The 15,315-nt window shown below is 41.9% G+C and overlaps 1 protein-coding gene across 1 annotated transcript in view; it reads right to left on the reverse strand.

The window, feature by feature from the left end:
* Positions 1-5,411: 5,411 nt before the first annotated feature.
* The window catches only part of SLC6A16 (solute carrier family 6 member 16), a 23,258-nt gene continuing 13,354 nt past the window's right edge, over positions 5,412-15,315 (reverse strand). Inside the window, exons 5-13 of the mRNA XM_042477090.1 lie at positions 14,529-14,655; positions 14,246-14,421; positions 12,808-12,918; positions 10,383-10,624; positions 9,940-10,129; positions 9,491-9,692; positions 7,880-8,039; positions 7,519-7,681; positions 5,412-6,917 (exon numbers count right to left, since the gene is read on the reverse strand). Of these exons, the coding sequence (XP_042333024.1) occupies positions 6,651-6,917; positions 7,519-7,681; positions 7,880-8,039; positions 9,491-9,692; positions 9,940-10,129; positions 10,383-10,624; positions 12,808-12,918; positions 14,246-14,421; positions 14,529-14,655 (1,638 nt within the window). The 3' untranslated portion in view covers positions 5,412-6,650. The remainder of the gene's footprint in view (positions 6,918-7,518; positions 7,682-7,879; positions 8,040-9,490; positions 9,693-9,939; positions 10,130-10,382; positions 10,625-12,807; positions 12,919-14,245; positions 14,422-14,528; positions 14,656-15,315) is intronic.

The raw sequence follows: 15,315 nt of genomic DNA on the forward strand, positions 1-15,315 counted from the left end.
TGGTAGTTTGCTGTGGCTTTATATTTCAATGGCAGGCCTGCCTTTGCACGCTCCTCCTTGATCTTCCTTAGTAGTCATTCCAGGTCTGTAAGGCTTTCTGCTAGTATTATGGTGTCATCTGCATATCTTAGAATGATAGTTGATATTCCTTCCTCCTGTTTTCACTCCTCCTTTTTGTGTCCAATTCTACTTTCCTTATAATACGCTCTACATATAGGTTGGTGAAAAACAACAAAGGAGAAAGAATTACAGCCTAACCTATGCAAAAGAAAAGGAAAAAAAAGTTAGGTATTATAAAATATAAAATGTAACTCAGTCAATTAAAATAATATTAAAAGTGTTTATATATATGTTTTGTTGTTGTTAACAGACCTCAAGTCAATCATTCTCGACCCATGGCGATCCTGCTGATGAGACATCTCCAAGACTCCCTGTCCTCCACTGCTTTGCATAGGTCCTGCAAATTCATACCTGTGATCTCCTTAGTAGAGTCCATCCATCCAGCATGTGGCCTTCCTCTCTTTCTTCTTCCCGCCACCTTTCCTAGCATTACTGTTTTTCCCAGTGAGTTGTGCCTTCTCATGATGTGGCCAAAGTACGGCAGCTTCAGTCTAGTTATCTTGGCTTCCAGAGAGTTTTCTGGTTTGTCTTTTTGGCTGTCCATGGTATCCCCAGCACTCTTCTCTAGCACCATATCTCAAATGCATTGATTTTCTTCCTATCTGCTTTCTTAACTGTATATGTATATACACTCATCCCTCCATATTTGCGGATTTGACTATTCACGGATTTGATTAATATGTTTTCTCTAGGGATATCTAGGTCCTCCAGTGCAACTCTATGGTCAACTTTAACTGAAAGTTACACTGAAAGACCTAGAGATTCCTAGAGAGAATACTCTACTAGGCCTTTGTAGCTCCTCCAGGGCTGTTCTATGGTCAGTGTCTGTCAGACATTGACCATAGAGTTGCACCAGAGGACCTACAGATTCCTAGAGAGTGTCCTCTCAGGTAAAAACATGATGTTTTTCTTATTTGTGGTTTTTCCATATTCGTGGGGGTCTTGTGCCCCTAACCCTAACAAATATGGAGAGACAAGTGTATGTTTTGTTGTTAACTGTCCTCAAGTCGATCTCAACCCATGATGATCCTGCTGATATGTCTCCAAGACTCCCTATCCTCCACTGTTCTGCTTAGTTCCTACAAATTCATACCTGTGATCTTAATAGAGTCCATCCACCTAGCATGTGGCCTTCCTCTCTCCACCTTTCCTAGCATTATTGTTTTTTGCAGTGAGTCGTGCCTTCTCTTGATGTGGCCAAAGTGCAACAGACTCAGACTAGTTTCTGGTTTGATCTGCCCTAGGATCCATTTGTTTGTCTTTTTGGCTGTCCGTGGCATCTTCAGCACTCTTCTCCAGCACCGCAAATGCATTGATTTTCTTGCTATCCACTTTCTTAACTGTATATGCATATATGTACAGTATATAGTATTAAAAACTCTCAAATAATCCAGATAATATTGAAGTTGTACTGTTCAAAGAATACACAACAGAGGAACTCAGGTCCTGTGGTGTCTGGAAGTGCAGTAATCAGTTTCAAATATCACAAAAGTCCTTTGGAAGAGTTTCCTGGTGGGGAATAAAATCCTTTACCATTATTTCCAGCCAGACGTGTTTCGAGCGATGGTCTTCTTCACCATGGCAGTTAAAGCAGTGTCAAACCGGATTATTTCTGCAGTGTGGATGCAGAGAGAGAGCAGGGGTTCTTTTAATGGAAAGTGGAAATAGAAGTTACCGTATCAATTAATACATATTAAAATTTTGTTGCAGCAGCAAGGATGGCAGGTGGAATTTTTAAGGGTGCATCTCCACTGTAGAAATCGTAATGCAGACTGACACCACTTGAAGCACGCTGCGCCATCCTGTAAAATCCTGGGATTTGTAGTTTCACAAAGTCTTTCGCCTTTTCTGCCAAACAGTCCTGGTGCCTCACAAAACTAAAGGATTCGGTTGGATGGAGCCATGGCAGCTGAATAACTCCAGATTTGCCATCTCTGTGTGTTCTCTGGACTACATGGAATTACTTGTACACATCCCATGTTAACTGTGTTGGTGGGGGCCTTTTTGGATCAATTGGTTATATTCTAGGATCACGATACTAAAATAAATTGGGCTTTTGTAATGTACTGTATATCCAAGCTTGTAATATAATTTTGTAAGTACACATGAAGTTTGGTCAGTGTTAATCCATTACTCTGTTATTTGGGATATTGTAATTGAGGTGGGTGCTGACTTTTTTCCTGGTTATTCGTGCTGTTTGTAGCATCTCCAAAGGGCCTGTCTTACATTGTAACATGTACCACAGATTATTCTCCTCCCTGTATATTATTTATTATTATACTTATTTGAACATTTATATCCCATCCAGTATGACAAGATCTCAAGCCAGCATACAATTAAAAATCAATTTAGAACAATTTAAAACAGTACAAAATAATTTAAAAGCCTGTAAAAGCATATGAAACAATTTAATACACACAAACAGTTTTAAAACCATCTCCCTGCACAGATTTGGATGAAATGGTTAAGACACTACTCAAAGGGTTTGGGTAAAAAGCCAAGTTTTAATTTGGTGTCAAAAAGAAGCCAAATGTTGGCACCAATTGGGCCTCAAAGTGGAGGGCATTTCACAACCGGGATACCACAGCAGAGAAAACCCTTACCCATAACTTTATACAGTTTAAAGATCACATTGGTCTATAATTCCCAATGAAGCTTAGATCAGTATTTCTCAAAGTATCCAGTGTGGTGGAAAGGCAACCCTTTCCCCCAATATGTCAAGGACTAGTACCATTAACTGCCCAGGTTCAATGATATGGAATTCTGGGAACTGTAATTTGTTGTGGACCCAAAATTCCATAGCACTGAGTGGGGTCAGACCGGGTTATTTCTGCAGTGTGGATGCAGCCTGAGTAGCACTGATCTAGATCACTTAATAGGTTATTTCACTTTGGGTTCAGCTTGCCTAATCAAAATGAAATATAATGTGAGACTTTTGTGTCAGATGCCCTTTAAAGAAGTACACATGTCCATCACAAACTATAAGCTTGCCAAGAAGCACAGCTATGTTACAAAATCTCTACCTTGGTCAAGCAAGCTTAGCACATGGCCATTTCCCCTTAACTGCTACTAGCATTAAGAAATAATGCTGAAACTGAACACAACAAAAATTTGCTTTTATATACAAAGGTTGATTTTCCCCTCCTAGGTGTTCAGGCAGTACAACTGAAATGCTTGTTTCTAGCAAATAGCTTTTATTGGGAAGAAGGGAGGGGGGAGCACTTTCTTTGATTATACCTTTGTTCTCTTGTTTATGGCTTGCATTTGGGAACAGCAAGGTATATTTCCCTCAACTGGTAGGAAACACAGACTATCACCCCAAGAGTGGAGTGTTTCACCCGAGTTCCTTGTTTTGACCTACTTTAACAGAAGACGACTCAGAAACAAAACAAAACTCCCTTATACAGTTCATTTAATGAACTATACATAAATGTTTAGTAATTCCCCATGGAGAATATTATAAAAACAAACAGTCTGCCGACTGACTCATTTGCCCCCAACTTCCTATACCACTAGGAGGGGGAAAATACTTGGCAGATGCTGTTTTCACAATCATAACAAGCCAGAGTTATGACTTTGGTTCCCCAGAAACACAAAGGTTTTGTCCTGTTATGGTGGTATCTTGTAGACAGGTGCAATGTGCAGCTTTTCTTAAGTCCAGTCTCCCATGCTAGTCAGTGTGCTCATATCAACTGCAGGCTGAGCATCACCATTAGTCAGTTCCTCAAAGATCCTGGTTTCCATCTTCAGCAGATCACAGCATGTGTATGGATGAGATCTTCAATTGCACAGAGAAGCACACTGCGGGAACATTGAGGGTATTACTGAAGGTCCTGTGGATGTGCAACTCCTCAGTCCAGAAGGATGGTGACGACGACAATAACAACTATTAAAAACATGGCACCATCAGGTACATGGTACCTTTTAGATTCATCAGCAAAAAACAAACAGGTCTCTGCTGTCAAAGAGCTTATACTGTAATCTAAAATCACAATGTGGAAAACAATGGTAGGAGGGAAATAAGGCATGAGTAGAGAGGGGTGTATGTTAAGCAGAGGTAACCAATGCTGTAACAGAGTCATTGTCCACAATTTCTCACAGCTTTCATGTCCTCCTAGATCTCAGTTATTCTCCATACTTGGAGCTTGGCCCTCCAAAATAACCACCAGCAGTTTTATTTATCACCAGTATAAATATAGCTCCCACTTTCTGCATCCCAATTACACTCTGGTCCCATGCACTCCGACTATGTACACTGTGCACATATGCCCAAGATTATTGAGCAAGTGGACTGTAACCCAATCCATGATAAAATAGATCAGTCTTAAAGGTGCCGTAAGAAATTTTGTTCCTTTGCTGGAACAGACTAATAAGATTAGCCTTTGAAAATAATTCCATAATCAAGTAACTTTAGTTTCCAAACTGTACATTTCTTGCTCTGTCTTGTTGATGGGAAAGCTACAAAGCTATCCTCTCAAGTAAAACAGGAATTCATGGTACAAGCTATACACTGGTTCCAGAGCTCTTCGAAAAAAAATAAACTTGAAATGTCCCTATTTCACTGTTATTTTCTAGGTCTTTTTAAAAACCCCTCTGGGGTTGTCCTGTCCATGGCCACAATCTTCACTAGGCTTTTAAAGTGCAATCCCTGCATCATGTTCACTCATATTCTACAGGGATTGTAGATGACACTGACATCCATTTGTAATTCTGCCATGTCTTCCATGTGTTGCTTCTGCTTTTTTTTAATCACACTGTCCAGTTTTGTTGTGTTTAGGATAGAAAAGCACAATTACCATAGGTGTACATGTGTGTAGCAAAGCTTATTAAAGTTACTTATTGGGATCCAAAATGTTACTTTCTCAAGCCCTGATCAAGCACTACTCTTGTAAGCACTGATGCCCTTATGTCAGTTCAACAGTTGTGATTTTGAAGTGGGCAGTGATTCTCTGATCAAAGGAGCCCACCACAAATCATCAGATATCTTCTTTAACTTTTGCAGTGAGTGCCATTTCATCATTTGATTTTTCTATATAAAATTATTTTCATTAGTGCCATCATGCTTTTCATCTACATTTTTTGAAAACGATATCAGTGAAATACTAGTTAGGAGTTATTAATCAGTATGACATTGTAACATCATTATAAAAAATCCAAGAAAATCATTAAGGCCTGTTACAGACTGCCAAAAATAAAGCTGCTTCGGGTCTCTTTGGAGGTATGCTATTTAAATGATACATGGGTCCTAAGAGTCCAGAGATCGCGCCAAAGCCACACTCCATTCCTAAGCGCTGGATTCCGGATTCTTAGGATGCATGCATCATTTAAACAGCATACCTCCAAAGAGACCCGAAGCAGCTTTATTTTTGGCAGTCTGTAACAGGCCTAAGTCACTACCATTTCAGTAATGTGATTTCCCCTACCCACCCAATTAAAAAAATCCAGTCTATAATTCTGACCCAGTTTTGAGCCAAAACAACTGGCAATTATGCGTAAGTGACCTAGTGTCCAGTGCTAAATAGTTGAATTTTTAAAGATTATTGCTTTATTTATCTATTTTTCTAATGGCCACTCATAATTTTTCCTAATGGCTCTATCCATATATCTTGCCTACCAGAGTGAATAGAACAAGTAAGATGAATACACAAAAAAGTGCAATATCCACACTGCTGTGGAAGGTTCTAGTGCAATCACACTTCTTGTTTACAGTGGAAAAGCAATGGTTGATTGGCACAAAGAACTGCTCATCTGGAGGCAGATTAAATGGAAGAACAGTTTGTATCGACTCAAATCAGCCTAAGCAATTTAGCTTCAGCAACCTTCTTTGGCAGGCACCCATTATACCACGTGTTGGGAGACCTTTTTGACCCTAAAGCCAAATTTAAAGTTGTAAAGGGTCTTGATGACCACACTACAGCACTGCATGGGACAAAGGGTACAGTCCGGGGACAAAGCAAAATAGGTAGGACCATTTGTAAACTTTTCTGAACTACTCCATTGCAATACAGTACCTTTCAAGAAAGCTAAACACTGCTAGTCTGTAAATCCGCACTTCCTATTCCACACAGAATGTTATCAGTCTTTAAATAACTTCTGCCTCCAATCACTGATCAGAGATAAGGGCAAAAGTTCTTCAGGTTGAACTTGGGGGCAAAGTAAGCTGGCCCAGGACCAGTTGTAAATTTAACCACTGTACCTTACTGCAATAACTTTCAGGAATGCAAACCACTGCCAGTCTAAAAACCTGAGCTCAGAATGTGATCAGTCTTTAAATAATGTGTTATCTCCAATCACATTATCTAGGAGATAAGAGCAGAAGAAACTCTCTAGGCTGGATTGGGAGTGTCATGTGTTTGGAAGCTCTCTTTTCCTACCCTATAAATATAGCACCATGGAGGAGTGGGGCTAAAAATCATGTCTCTCCTTATCAAAGATATCAGAGGCTGGAAAAAAATCAGCAGCAGTCTTCATGATCCAGGAGCTGGAACAATCGCACCGCACGTGGGGCACATTCCTAAGGGAAGTCGCAACTAATCCTGCCTGTCTTCTGCCTGGACCAACACATATCCATTGCCTTTGTGATCTGGATCTGCTGGGCTCTCTTTTTCTTCTGCCTCATATTCTTCCTCTGTTGGCACGCGTTCCACTGCCAAGCCGGACCTTCTGCTGCGCCGAGAAAACCATTCTATCACCAGCTGCCGAAGGAACATAACCGGGATTGGAAGAGCAGCCACAACAATAAGGCTGAACAAAACGCCCATGGCCCATGGTGGGTATTCCAGTTGCTGTTCCTCTGCCTGCAAATAGAGAGATGAGGAAGAAAGATAATGCAGGAGCCCATTTGTCATTACAGTCTATTGTGTCTAATGCTTTCAATGGCGGCAGCGTTGAAACAGTTCAATAAAGAAGACTTCATATCATGGCAGAACTCCCTCACTGAGGCTGCATCTGCATTGCAGAATGAATGCAGTTTGATACTGCTTTAACTATCATGGCTTCTTCCTACCTAGACAGTCCTGGGATTTATAGTTTGTTGTGGCACCAGAGCACCCTGATAGAGAGAGACAAATAGCCCACGAAACTTCAAATCCCAAAATTCCATAGCATTGAGCCATGGCAGTTAAAGCTGTGTCAAACTGTATTGTTTCTGCAGTGCAGATGCAGCCCTAGGGATGTTGTACCCATGACATGTGCTATGAGACACAGAGTTCTCATCTCTCATTTCCACCATCTTTGCTGTGAAGCGAACAGACTTTTGGGTGCAAAAAAAGAGTCTGTGCCATAAAGTCAGGGACCCATTTAGGGCATCAACATTTTGTCTGTAATTAAATTACCTAAACTGTATTCATTAGTTAATTTTTTAAAAAAATTAAAATCTAAATTAATTTTCTAAATTACCTTTTCTCTGTTCCAGGACCGGTAGGTGGGCCGCTTCAAAATCATGCGTACCAAACTTGCTATCAGCAGGCACAACATTGATGCCAAGCTCACAAAGCGCCACATGTACTTGTAGATTCTCCAAGGGCGCCATCCTAGCATTTTTTCTATGTCACCTAAGAATCTATGGAAATAAGAGACATGACCAAGATGGATTATGGGACAAAGAATGAAAAAATTAACATGTTTTGGAATCTCCAAGGAAAAATATGCAGGGTTTGTCAGGGCTACGAAGTAGACACCAGCAAATCCCAAACAATAAAACAGCAAGGACAAATTGGCAAGTGGTTAAATAAAGTTAGAAGACAAAGTCAAGAATTACCTGTCAGCTCCATAGATCCAGGCCACAGCAAAAGCTTCAAAAGCCACAACTATAAGTAGGGGAAGAGTGGCTGAATAGTCATCAAACATGGTGACAAAATAATTGCCTGAGCGTTGAACGAAAACCAGGCCAAACAGGAATCCAACAATACAACACAGCACTGCAGGAAGAGAAAAGAAAGGCACATTGGCTGATCAGGTTACCTGTGGACCAGCAGGGGTCCTACTGGACATTTGAGACCCTGGGAAATAACACCTAGATGTCTTTGAGGGCTCAGGGGTGCTTGCTCTTGTTATTGTTCTGTGCCTTCAAGTCGTTTTCAACATATGGCAACCCTAAGGTGAACCTATCACAGGGTTTTCTTGGCAAGATTTGGTCAGGGGGAGTTTTGCCTTTGCCTTTCTCTGAGACTTAGAGTGTGGCTCTCCCAAGGTCACCCAGTGGGTTTCCATGGCTGAATGGGGATCCAAACCCTGATCTCCACAGTCATAGTCCAATGCTCAAACCACTACACCACACTGGTTCTCCCTAGGAAGTGCATGTGAGGTTAAAAGAGACATGTACCTCCGGCAACCAATAATGAGCAGTTTACAATTACTGGGTTAGTCAAAGGCAGTTTAATGTTTAGGCAGAATCTCTTTTTCTATACTGTAGTTTAAATCTACAGCTTCATGTCCTAGTCCCTGGAGCAGCAGCAAAAAAGCTTATTCTTTCTTCAGTATGATATCCTTTCAAATATTTAAACAAGGCTATCAAGTCACTTCTTAACCTTCTCTTCCCCAGGCTAAACATACCCAACTCCCTAAGCTGCTCCTCATAGGGCATGGTCTTTTACCATTTAGGATATGTTCCACCATGGCAATATCTTTCTTTAACTGTGGTGCCCAGAACTGAACATAATGTTCCAGGTAAGGGCTGACCAAAGCAGAACAGAGCAGTACTATTACTTCCTTCGATCTAGACACTATACTCCTATTGATACAGGCTACAATCACATTGCATTTTTAAGATGACACATCACACTGTTGGTTCATATTCATCTTATGGTCTACTAAGACTCCTAGATCCCTTTCACATAATTCCACTTTAATTGCCATGCCTGCCTTCTATGGAATCCCAGGGTTTGTAGTTGGAGCATTCTGGCTGGGAATTCGAAAGGTCCCTCTCTAAATTGTCAATCCCAGAATTCCATAGGATGAAACCATGACAGTTAAAGTGGGACTATGGTGTTACAGTGGAATTGTAGCACAAGTGGAATTGTGTACCGTGAAAGGGCCCTTGATGTAGCCCACAGGTACCTTTGGTGTCTCCACAAGGAGAGCAGAAGTCAGCCTATTTCCCACAGAATATGCCACACTGGAGCTGCGACAGCACAGAAGGGACTGTGATGGCTGGTCTTATGAGGACAAGAGGAGGTAGATAATCCAGCACATCCGGGATAAAGTTATGCTAATCTTTTCAGGTACTTTCTCACTCTACCATTTTCCAGACATATTAGGCTTCAGTTCTCTTCCTCCTTGCTGTGCACTTTGCAGCCTGATGTGGTATATCTGGAATGCCATTGAGCTCTGTTCCACAACCAGCATGCTGTTATTAGTTGCTCTTAGGTACCTGTAAAAAGGGTCCGTCGACGCTGGAGACTGTGGAAGTTGTCCAGCAGAGGAGTGATGATCCCTTGCATGTTCCCCAGCATGGTGCTCAGCCCCAAGTTCAGCAGCATGAAAAAGAATAGCACAGACCAGAAAGGGGCAGTTGGAAACAGTGTCATGGCCTCTGTGAAAGCGATGAAAGCTAGGCCTGTACCCTCCACACCCTGGAAGAGAAAGAGAGGGTGAATTTGGAGAACATCCACTGAAAATGGCAAGCGACAAGTTTAAGCTAAACAGAAAAGTTCACCTGGACAAAAGGCTGCATTTTCACAATGAAAAGGCAAAGCAGACTTCAGTAACCTCATATCCTCCTCCCACCCCCCATGATAAACATCCCAAATCCAGATGCTTATTGGGTAGGGGACAGGGAGCTACTTTATGGCTGCCCATCTCATCATCCTCCCTGGTCACCTTGTGCATTTCATCCTCTGCACGGCAGTCTCCAATCTCCCACTTCTGCAGGAGTAGCTGCTGCTCTGTGTTGTTTTGGAGCTCCTGATACCAGGCACTATACTGTGAGGCAGAGTAATATGTGAAGTTTTCAGGAAGGACAACAGAGAGGGAGCCATTCAATGCTAGTTGTGCAAGAACTTCTGTATTCCTGCAACAAACAAACAGTATGCAAGATGTAAGTTTCAAAGGTTATGGATCAGTCAAGGTGGCTAACAAAAGTGAAATTCAAATGAAAAGAAATAAAAACATTTTTTAAAAAAGGTTTAAAATCTTAACTGAAAGAATAACAGCCCCCTTGAACTAGAACATAACTTATATCCCATAGTGGTACGCACAGCTTTTATTTTGGGGACCACAACTCCCAGAATCCTGGGAGCTGCCTCATCAAGTTGGCTACTGACCTCTCAGCGCACTTCTGTGCAATGATGTTGGCACGGAAACCCAGCACAGCAAACACAACCAGTGTGGCTAGGACTGAGGTAAGGAAGTTGACCAAGGCCACAAGCAGCCCATCAAAGTGGCAGTTGTTGTGGCGGGGGTTGTAGCTGGAATAGGCGATGATGGTGCCAAAGCCCAGGCCCAGGGCAAAGAACACCTGGGTGGCTGCCTGACGCCAAACCTGCATATCTCCCCAGATGGACAGCTTGGGGGTAGGGAAAGGGAAAAGTGAGAAACAAACAGTTAAACAGTGATCACAATACTGTATATCATTCTTTGGACATACATTTATTGCATCTTCACCTCCACTATTTCTTTTCCAGTTTTTCCCAAAGGTAGCAAATATCATCAGACTTTGGTGATTTTGGTGATGATGGTGTGCCTTCAAGTCATTCCTGAGTTATGGCAACCTTATAATGTAGTTTCCCCAGCAAAATTTGTTCAGAGGGTGTTTGCCATTGCCTTCCTCTGAGGCTGAGAGACTGTAACTTAGGCCCGGTACAGATGGGCACACTGAGGCGATATTAGTGCTCGATAGGGCTGGGCATCCAGACGCGCCCAGCCCTAGTGATGTCACAGGTGTGTGTGCCCATCCACATGGCGGGTGCCACGTGGCGCTGTGTACAGATCAGAAGTACCATCATATGCAGCCCTGATGATGCTGCAAAAAAGGAGTCGCCTAGAGCAGCTCCTTTTTGAGTGCGCATCTGTGCAGCAGCATGTGGATGATGCTGCACAGCTGCGCAGCAAAGAGGAGTGGTGTTTTGCCACCTGTGTGTACCGGTCCTTACTTAAGGTCATCCAGTAGGTTTCCATGCTTGAATGGGGATTTGAACCCTGGCCTCCTGGAGTCCAAGTCTAACATTCAACTCACTACACCATGCCGGGCAATTGCAAACTAGAAGTGAATTCTATCTAATTAGCTCCGATTTCAGTTGGATTCAACTCCTTTAGGACAATGAGACAAGGTAATGGTTTCCTCTCCTGCTAATGGAGAGTTGGAGAGCCTATGGCCTTCCAGGTATTGTTGAACTATCAGTTCCCATCAACTCTATCTAGCCTGGTCAATGGTGAGGCAATTCATCAGCATCTGGAGGACCAAATATTTCCTGACCCTGAACTACAGGCTGTAACATCAACCTACCTTTGTTATATTGCTTATCCTCAACTGCTTCTGTGGCTGATAGTCACTGTGTTTATCTTGTATGGCTTCGAGCCTTATATAGAAATATTGTGGACTGTACTTCTTGCATTTCATAGTCATTAGTACCTATTGTTCACAATTTTCTCTCTGCTCCCATATATTTAGCTACCACCTGAGAATAACACCCTGTATTTCTGACTAAGTGCTCTCTAGTCTATGACACCTTATGTCACAATAAACCTGGTATAGCCCCACCTTGAGGATGTTCATTCAAATTCAAGTTTCACTGTTGTTCATATAAATAAATTGACTTCAGTGGGGCTTATTGTCATAGATCTGCCTTTTTAGACACAAAGCTTGTGTTGCTTTTAGTGTGTGGCATTATATCTTTCCACAACCTCATGCCACAGTTTGCAAAAACTGGCTTGCAAATTCTACTTTGGACTATTCATATTTTGCATTAATCTATATGTAGACACAATGGCTTGGGTTCTGGGTGTCTTAAGGATTATTTGCTCTTAAAGCTTGGAAAAGTTACTTAACTACAAGTTACAGAATCTTACAGCCAGCATAACCCTTGGGAATTCTATGAAGTGGAGTAAAAAATGAATAAACCTTCACATTGACCTACTCTGGCTTCCATTATGATTACAAAGCTAATTTGACTTCAACTAGAAGCAAGGTCTTCTTGACTAGCGTCATGGGTTTGTGGATTGCCCTTCCATCCTCCTTCCTGACCCTAGGCAAACAAGTTGAGATAGTACTCTTTTGATTTTTGTTGATTATTTTGGGTTGGACCAAAACATTGTTGTCATTGCAGCAGACCCACTGAAATCAAGGTAGGCATGGTTAAGCGTGATTACATATGGATCCAGTTGACTGTTCTATTGCTTTACTGAATTATTTAAAAACATTTTGGTTGCAGTGTTTCTATTCATTTTATTACTCAGAGCTTAAATATCACTTGTGTAAAAGAGCCTAGCAAGTCTGTTAAGTAAACAAAGGCAATAACAATAGTCCACGATTAGTGCTAAAAAGGGGAGTATACATCTTGGAATGAAAGAAACAACATGCAATAAAAATGTTATGTCCTGAGTATGGAGTAGTTACTTTTTGGGGGCTTACAACTCCAGAAGCCAGGAACCTCCAACAATCATGCTGGCTGAGGGATTTTAGGTGTTACTGTCCAAAAAAGTAACTATTTCAAGCCCTGATTAAGCCTACATGGATCTGTGATCTCTTACCTTTGGTGTAAACATGATCCAGATTCCATCAGCAGCCCCTTCTAGCAGAAGTGCCCTTATCAGGAAGCAAAAGAGAACCACGTAGGGGAACAAAGAACTGAAATACAGCACCTGGGATGGGAGGAGAAACAAAAGATTAGGAATCACGAAAAGGTATCTACTCACAGAAGAGCCATTATTGGTACAAGATTTTAGTGCAAGACACCCTGTAGCTTCCTTCCACAGACTCTTATCTGAAAACCTGCCAATAGATTGGGGACATTTTTAGAACTTTGTATACTGCATTGATCCCCTTGAAAGATTTTAAAAACCCAACTGCAGTTCATTTTCTTAATGAAGTAAAATGCTCACTGTAACATCCATGGCCTTAATTGATTTATATTCTGTATTTCTCCTTGTATAAAATCCAAGGCAGCTTACAAATGTTTAAAAAACAGGATACTTTAAAAATATGTGTATAAAAGTTTTTTGGGGGACAGCACAAATTGGGAGAACACAAAAATGTTAGGTATAGTCTTCTTGGTGTGACTCCTAGACCTTTGGACACTATCCACTCTGTACACTACCCACTCTGTTACACACTCCACAAGTCAAAATCCCAATATCCGTTTCTATAGCTGGCAGCCACTGACAGTGACACAGTATCTGAGAAATGGCAGACAACCAAAACACCTGCTATCAACAGCATTGTAGGGACAGGGAAAAGGTACATCTGCCCACTTACACATATGACTCATGAACATATACACATTTCTCCTGAGAGTATGGGATGCAGGTCCACAGGCAGAGATGGTGGGTGGACGGGGGCATTAGAGTACAATCAAGAAAGAATAGCCAGAACCAAGATATTTTAAATTATTTAATTTCCAGTCCTCTGTACTTGTTTGCTCTTATTTGCCATCATGTTGGCCTTGACTTATGGCAACCCTACAAATGAGAGCTCTCTATGAGCCTCAGTCATCAACAGTCCTGTTTAGGCCTTGCAAACTCAGGGCTGTGGATTCCTTAATCAAATCCATCTATTTGTAATGTAGTCTTCACCTCTTCCTACTGACCTTCACTTTACTAAGCAGTATCATTTTTCCCCCAAGAAGGCATGATGTCTCATGATTTGTACAAAGTACAGTGGCCTCTGTTCAGTCATTTTGGCTTCTAGTGAGTGTTCCACTTATTTTACTCTTGGACCCATTTATTGATCATTTTGGTGAACTATGCTAGCCATAGAACTCTCCCTTCTGATAATTGTTTATATGTAACAACCCTAGTGTTTATAACTTCTTATTCCAATACTGTCTAAAAACAAAAGTAACAGGACAAGAGATCTTGTCCTAGATTTTTTAAAACACCAAATGGTGAAAATGCAGAAGTCCCCACCTCCAACTCATGGCTATGGCCCAGACAGTAAGCTTGAAAGTGGAAAAATGTATTAATGACTGACCTTGCCAGAGGATTTGATGCCTTTAATCATCGCCAGACCCACCAGAACCCAAGCAGCAAAGAGGCAGCCAGTAAGTGCTGGATCAAGACCTCCACTCTCCTCAATGGAATTGGTCACATGCAAAGCCTTACGGTACCAAAAGTAGACAGTGGCAGAACTCTCCAGACACTCTGTTTCTATAAAAAGAACGAGCAATTTAAGTCTGTGGTGCAGAAAAACCCTTACTGAGTAAAGCACAGGCAGAGGAGACTGTCTGTCTGTCTGCCTGCCAATTTTCAATTACCTGGGACAGTTTGGTTGACTGTTTCTGGGCAGTCGTTCCAAGGCAGAGGAAACTGGAAGGAGTTAGCCAAGTAGAAAAGACTCCATGCAATAATGACATTATAATATAGAGCAACAAAGGAACAAACCTAAATGGAAGGAGAAAGAAATCAGCATCTCAATAGTCTCTCTAAATACCAATGCAGCTGCCTCTAGCAGGAGGGTAGCTAATTATATTAAGGTTGTGTTTAGAAATCACAATATGTCAAGGTTCTGCAGCAATCCCGGTGTACTGAGGATGAACTCTCTGGCTATAAGCCTGGAATGCCTATACAGTAGATTTTGACCAAGTTATATTTTGGACTGCTATTCCCTGAATCCCCCATAAACCATGCTGGCTGGGGTAGTTCTGAGAACCGCAGTCCAAAAAGTAACTACAGCGTGCCTTCGGCTTATGTGGGGGATCCGTTCCGGACCCCCCTGCGTAGGCCAAATTCCGTGCATGCTCAAGCCCCACTGAAATTGAATGGGGCTTGTGCATGTGGTGGTGTGGCAGTGCACGCGCGCCATGGGCACACGCCCCATTCATTCCAATGGGACGCGCTGCTCATTGCACCTCCGCGTGGCTCTACATGGGTTTGAGTGTATGCCAGTTTCTGTCCATAACATTCAGAGAGATGACATACAGTAAGAAGAGCTCAGGGTGGGAACCATGTCAGGATCCTTTTATCTCTTATAACCACCTAACCAACTAGTACTTACTCCATGAACTGGTTGAAATGTCCAAGCCACCAGCTGCTGACATGTGA

This window comes from Sceloporus undulatus, chromosome 6 (genome assembly GCF_019175285.1).
Source record: "Sceloporus undulatus isolate JIND9_A2432 ecotype Alabama chromosome 6, SceUnd_v1.1, whole genome shotgun sequence".
NCBI classification, from domain to species: domain Eukaryota; kingdom Metazoa; phylum Chordata; class Lepidosauria; order Squamata; family Phrynosomatidae; genus Sceloporus; species Sceloporus undulatus.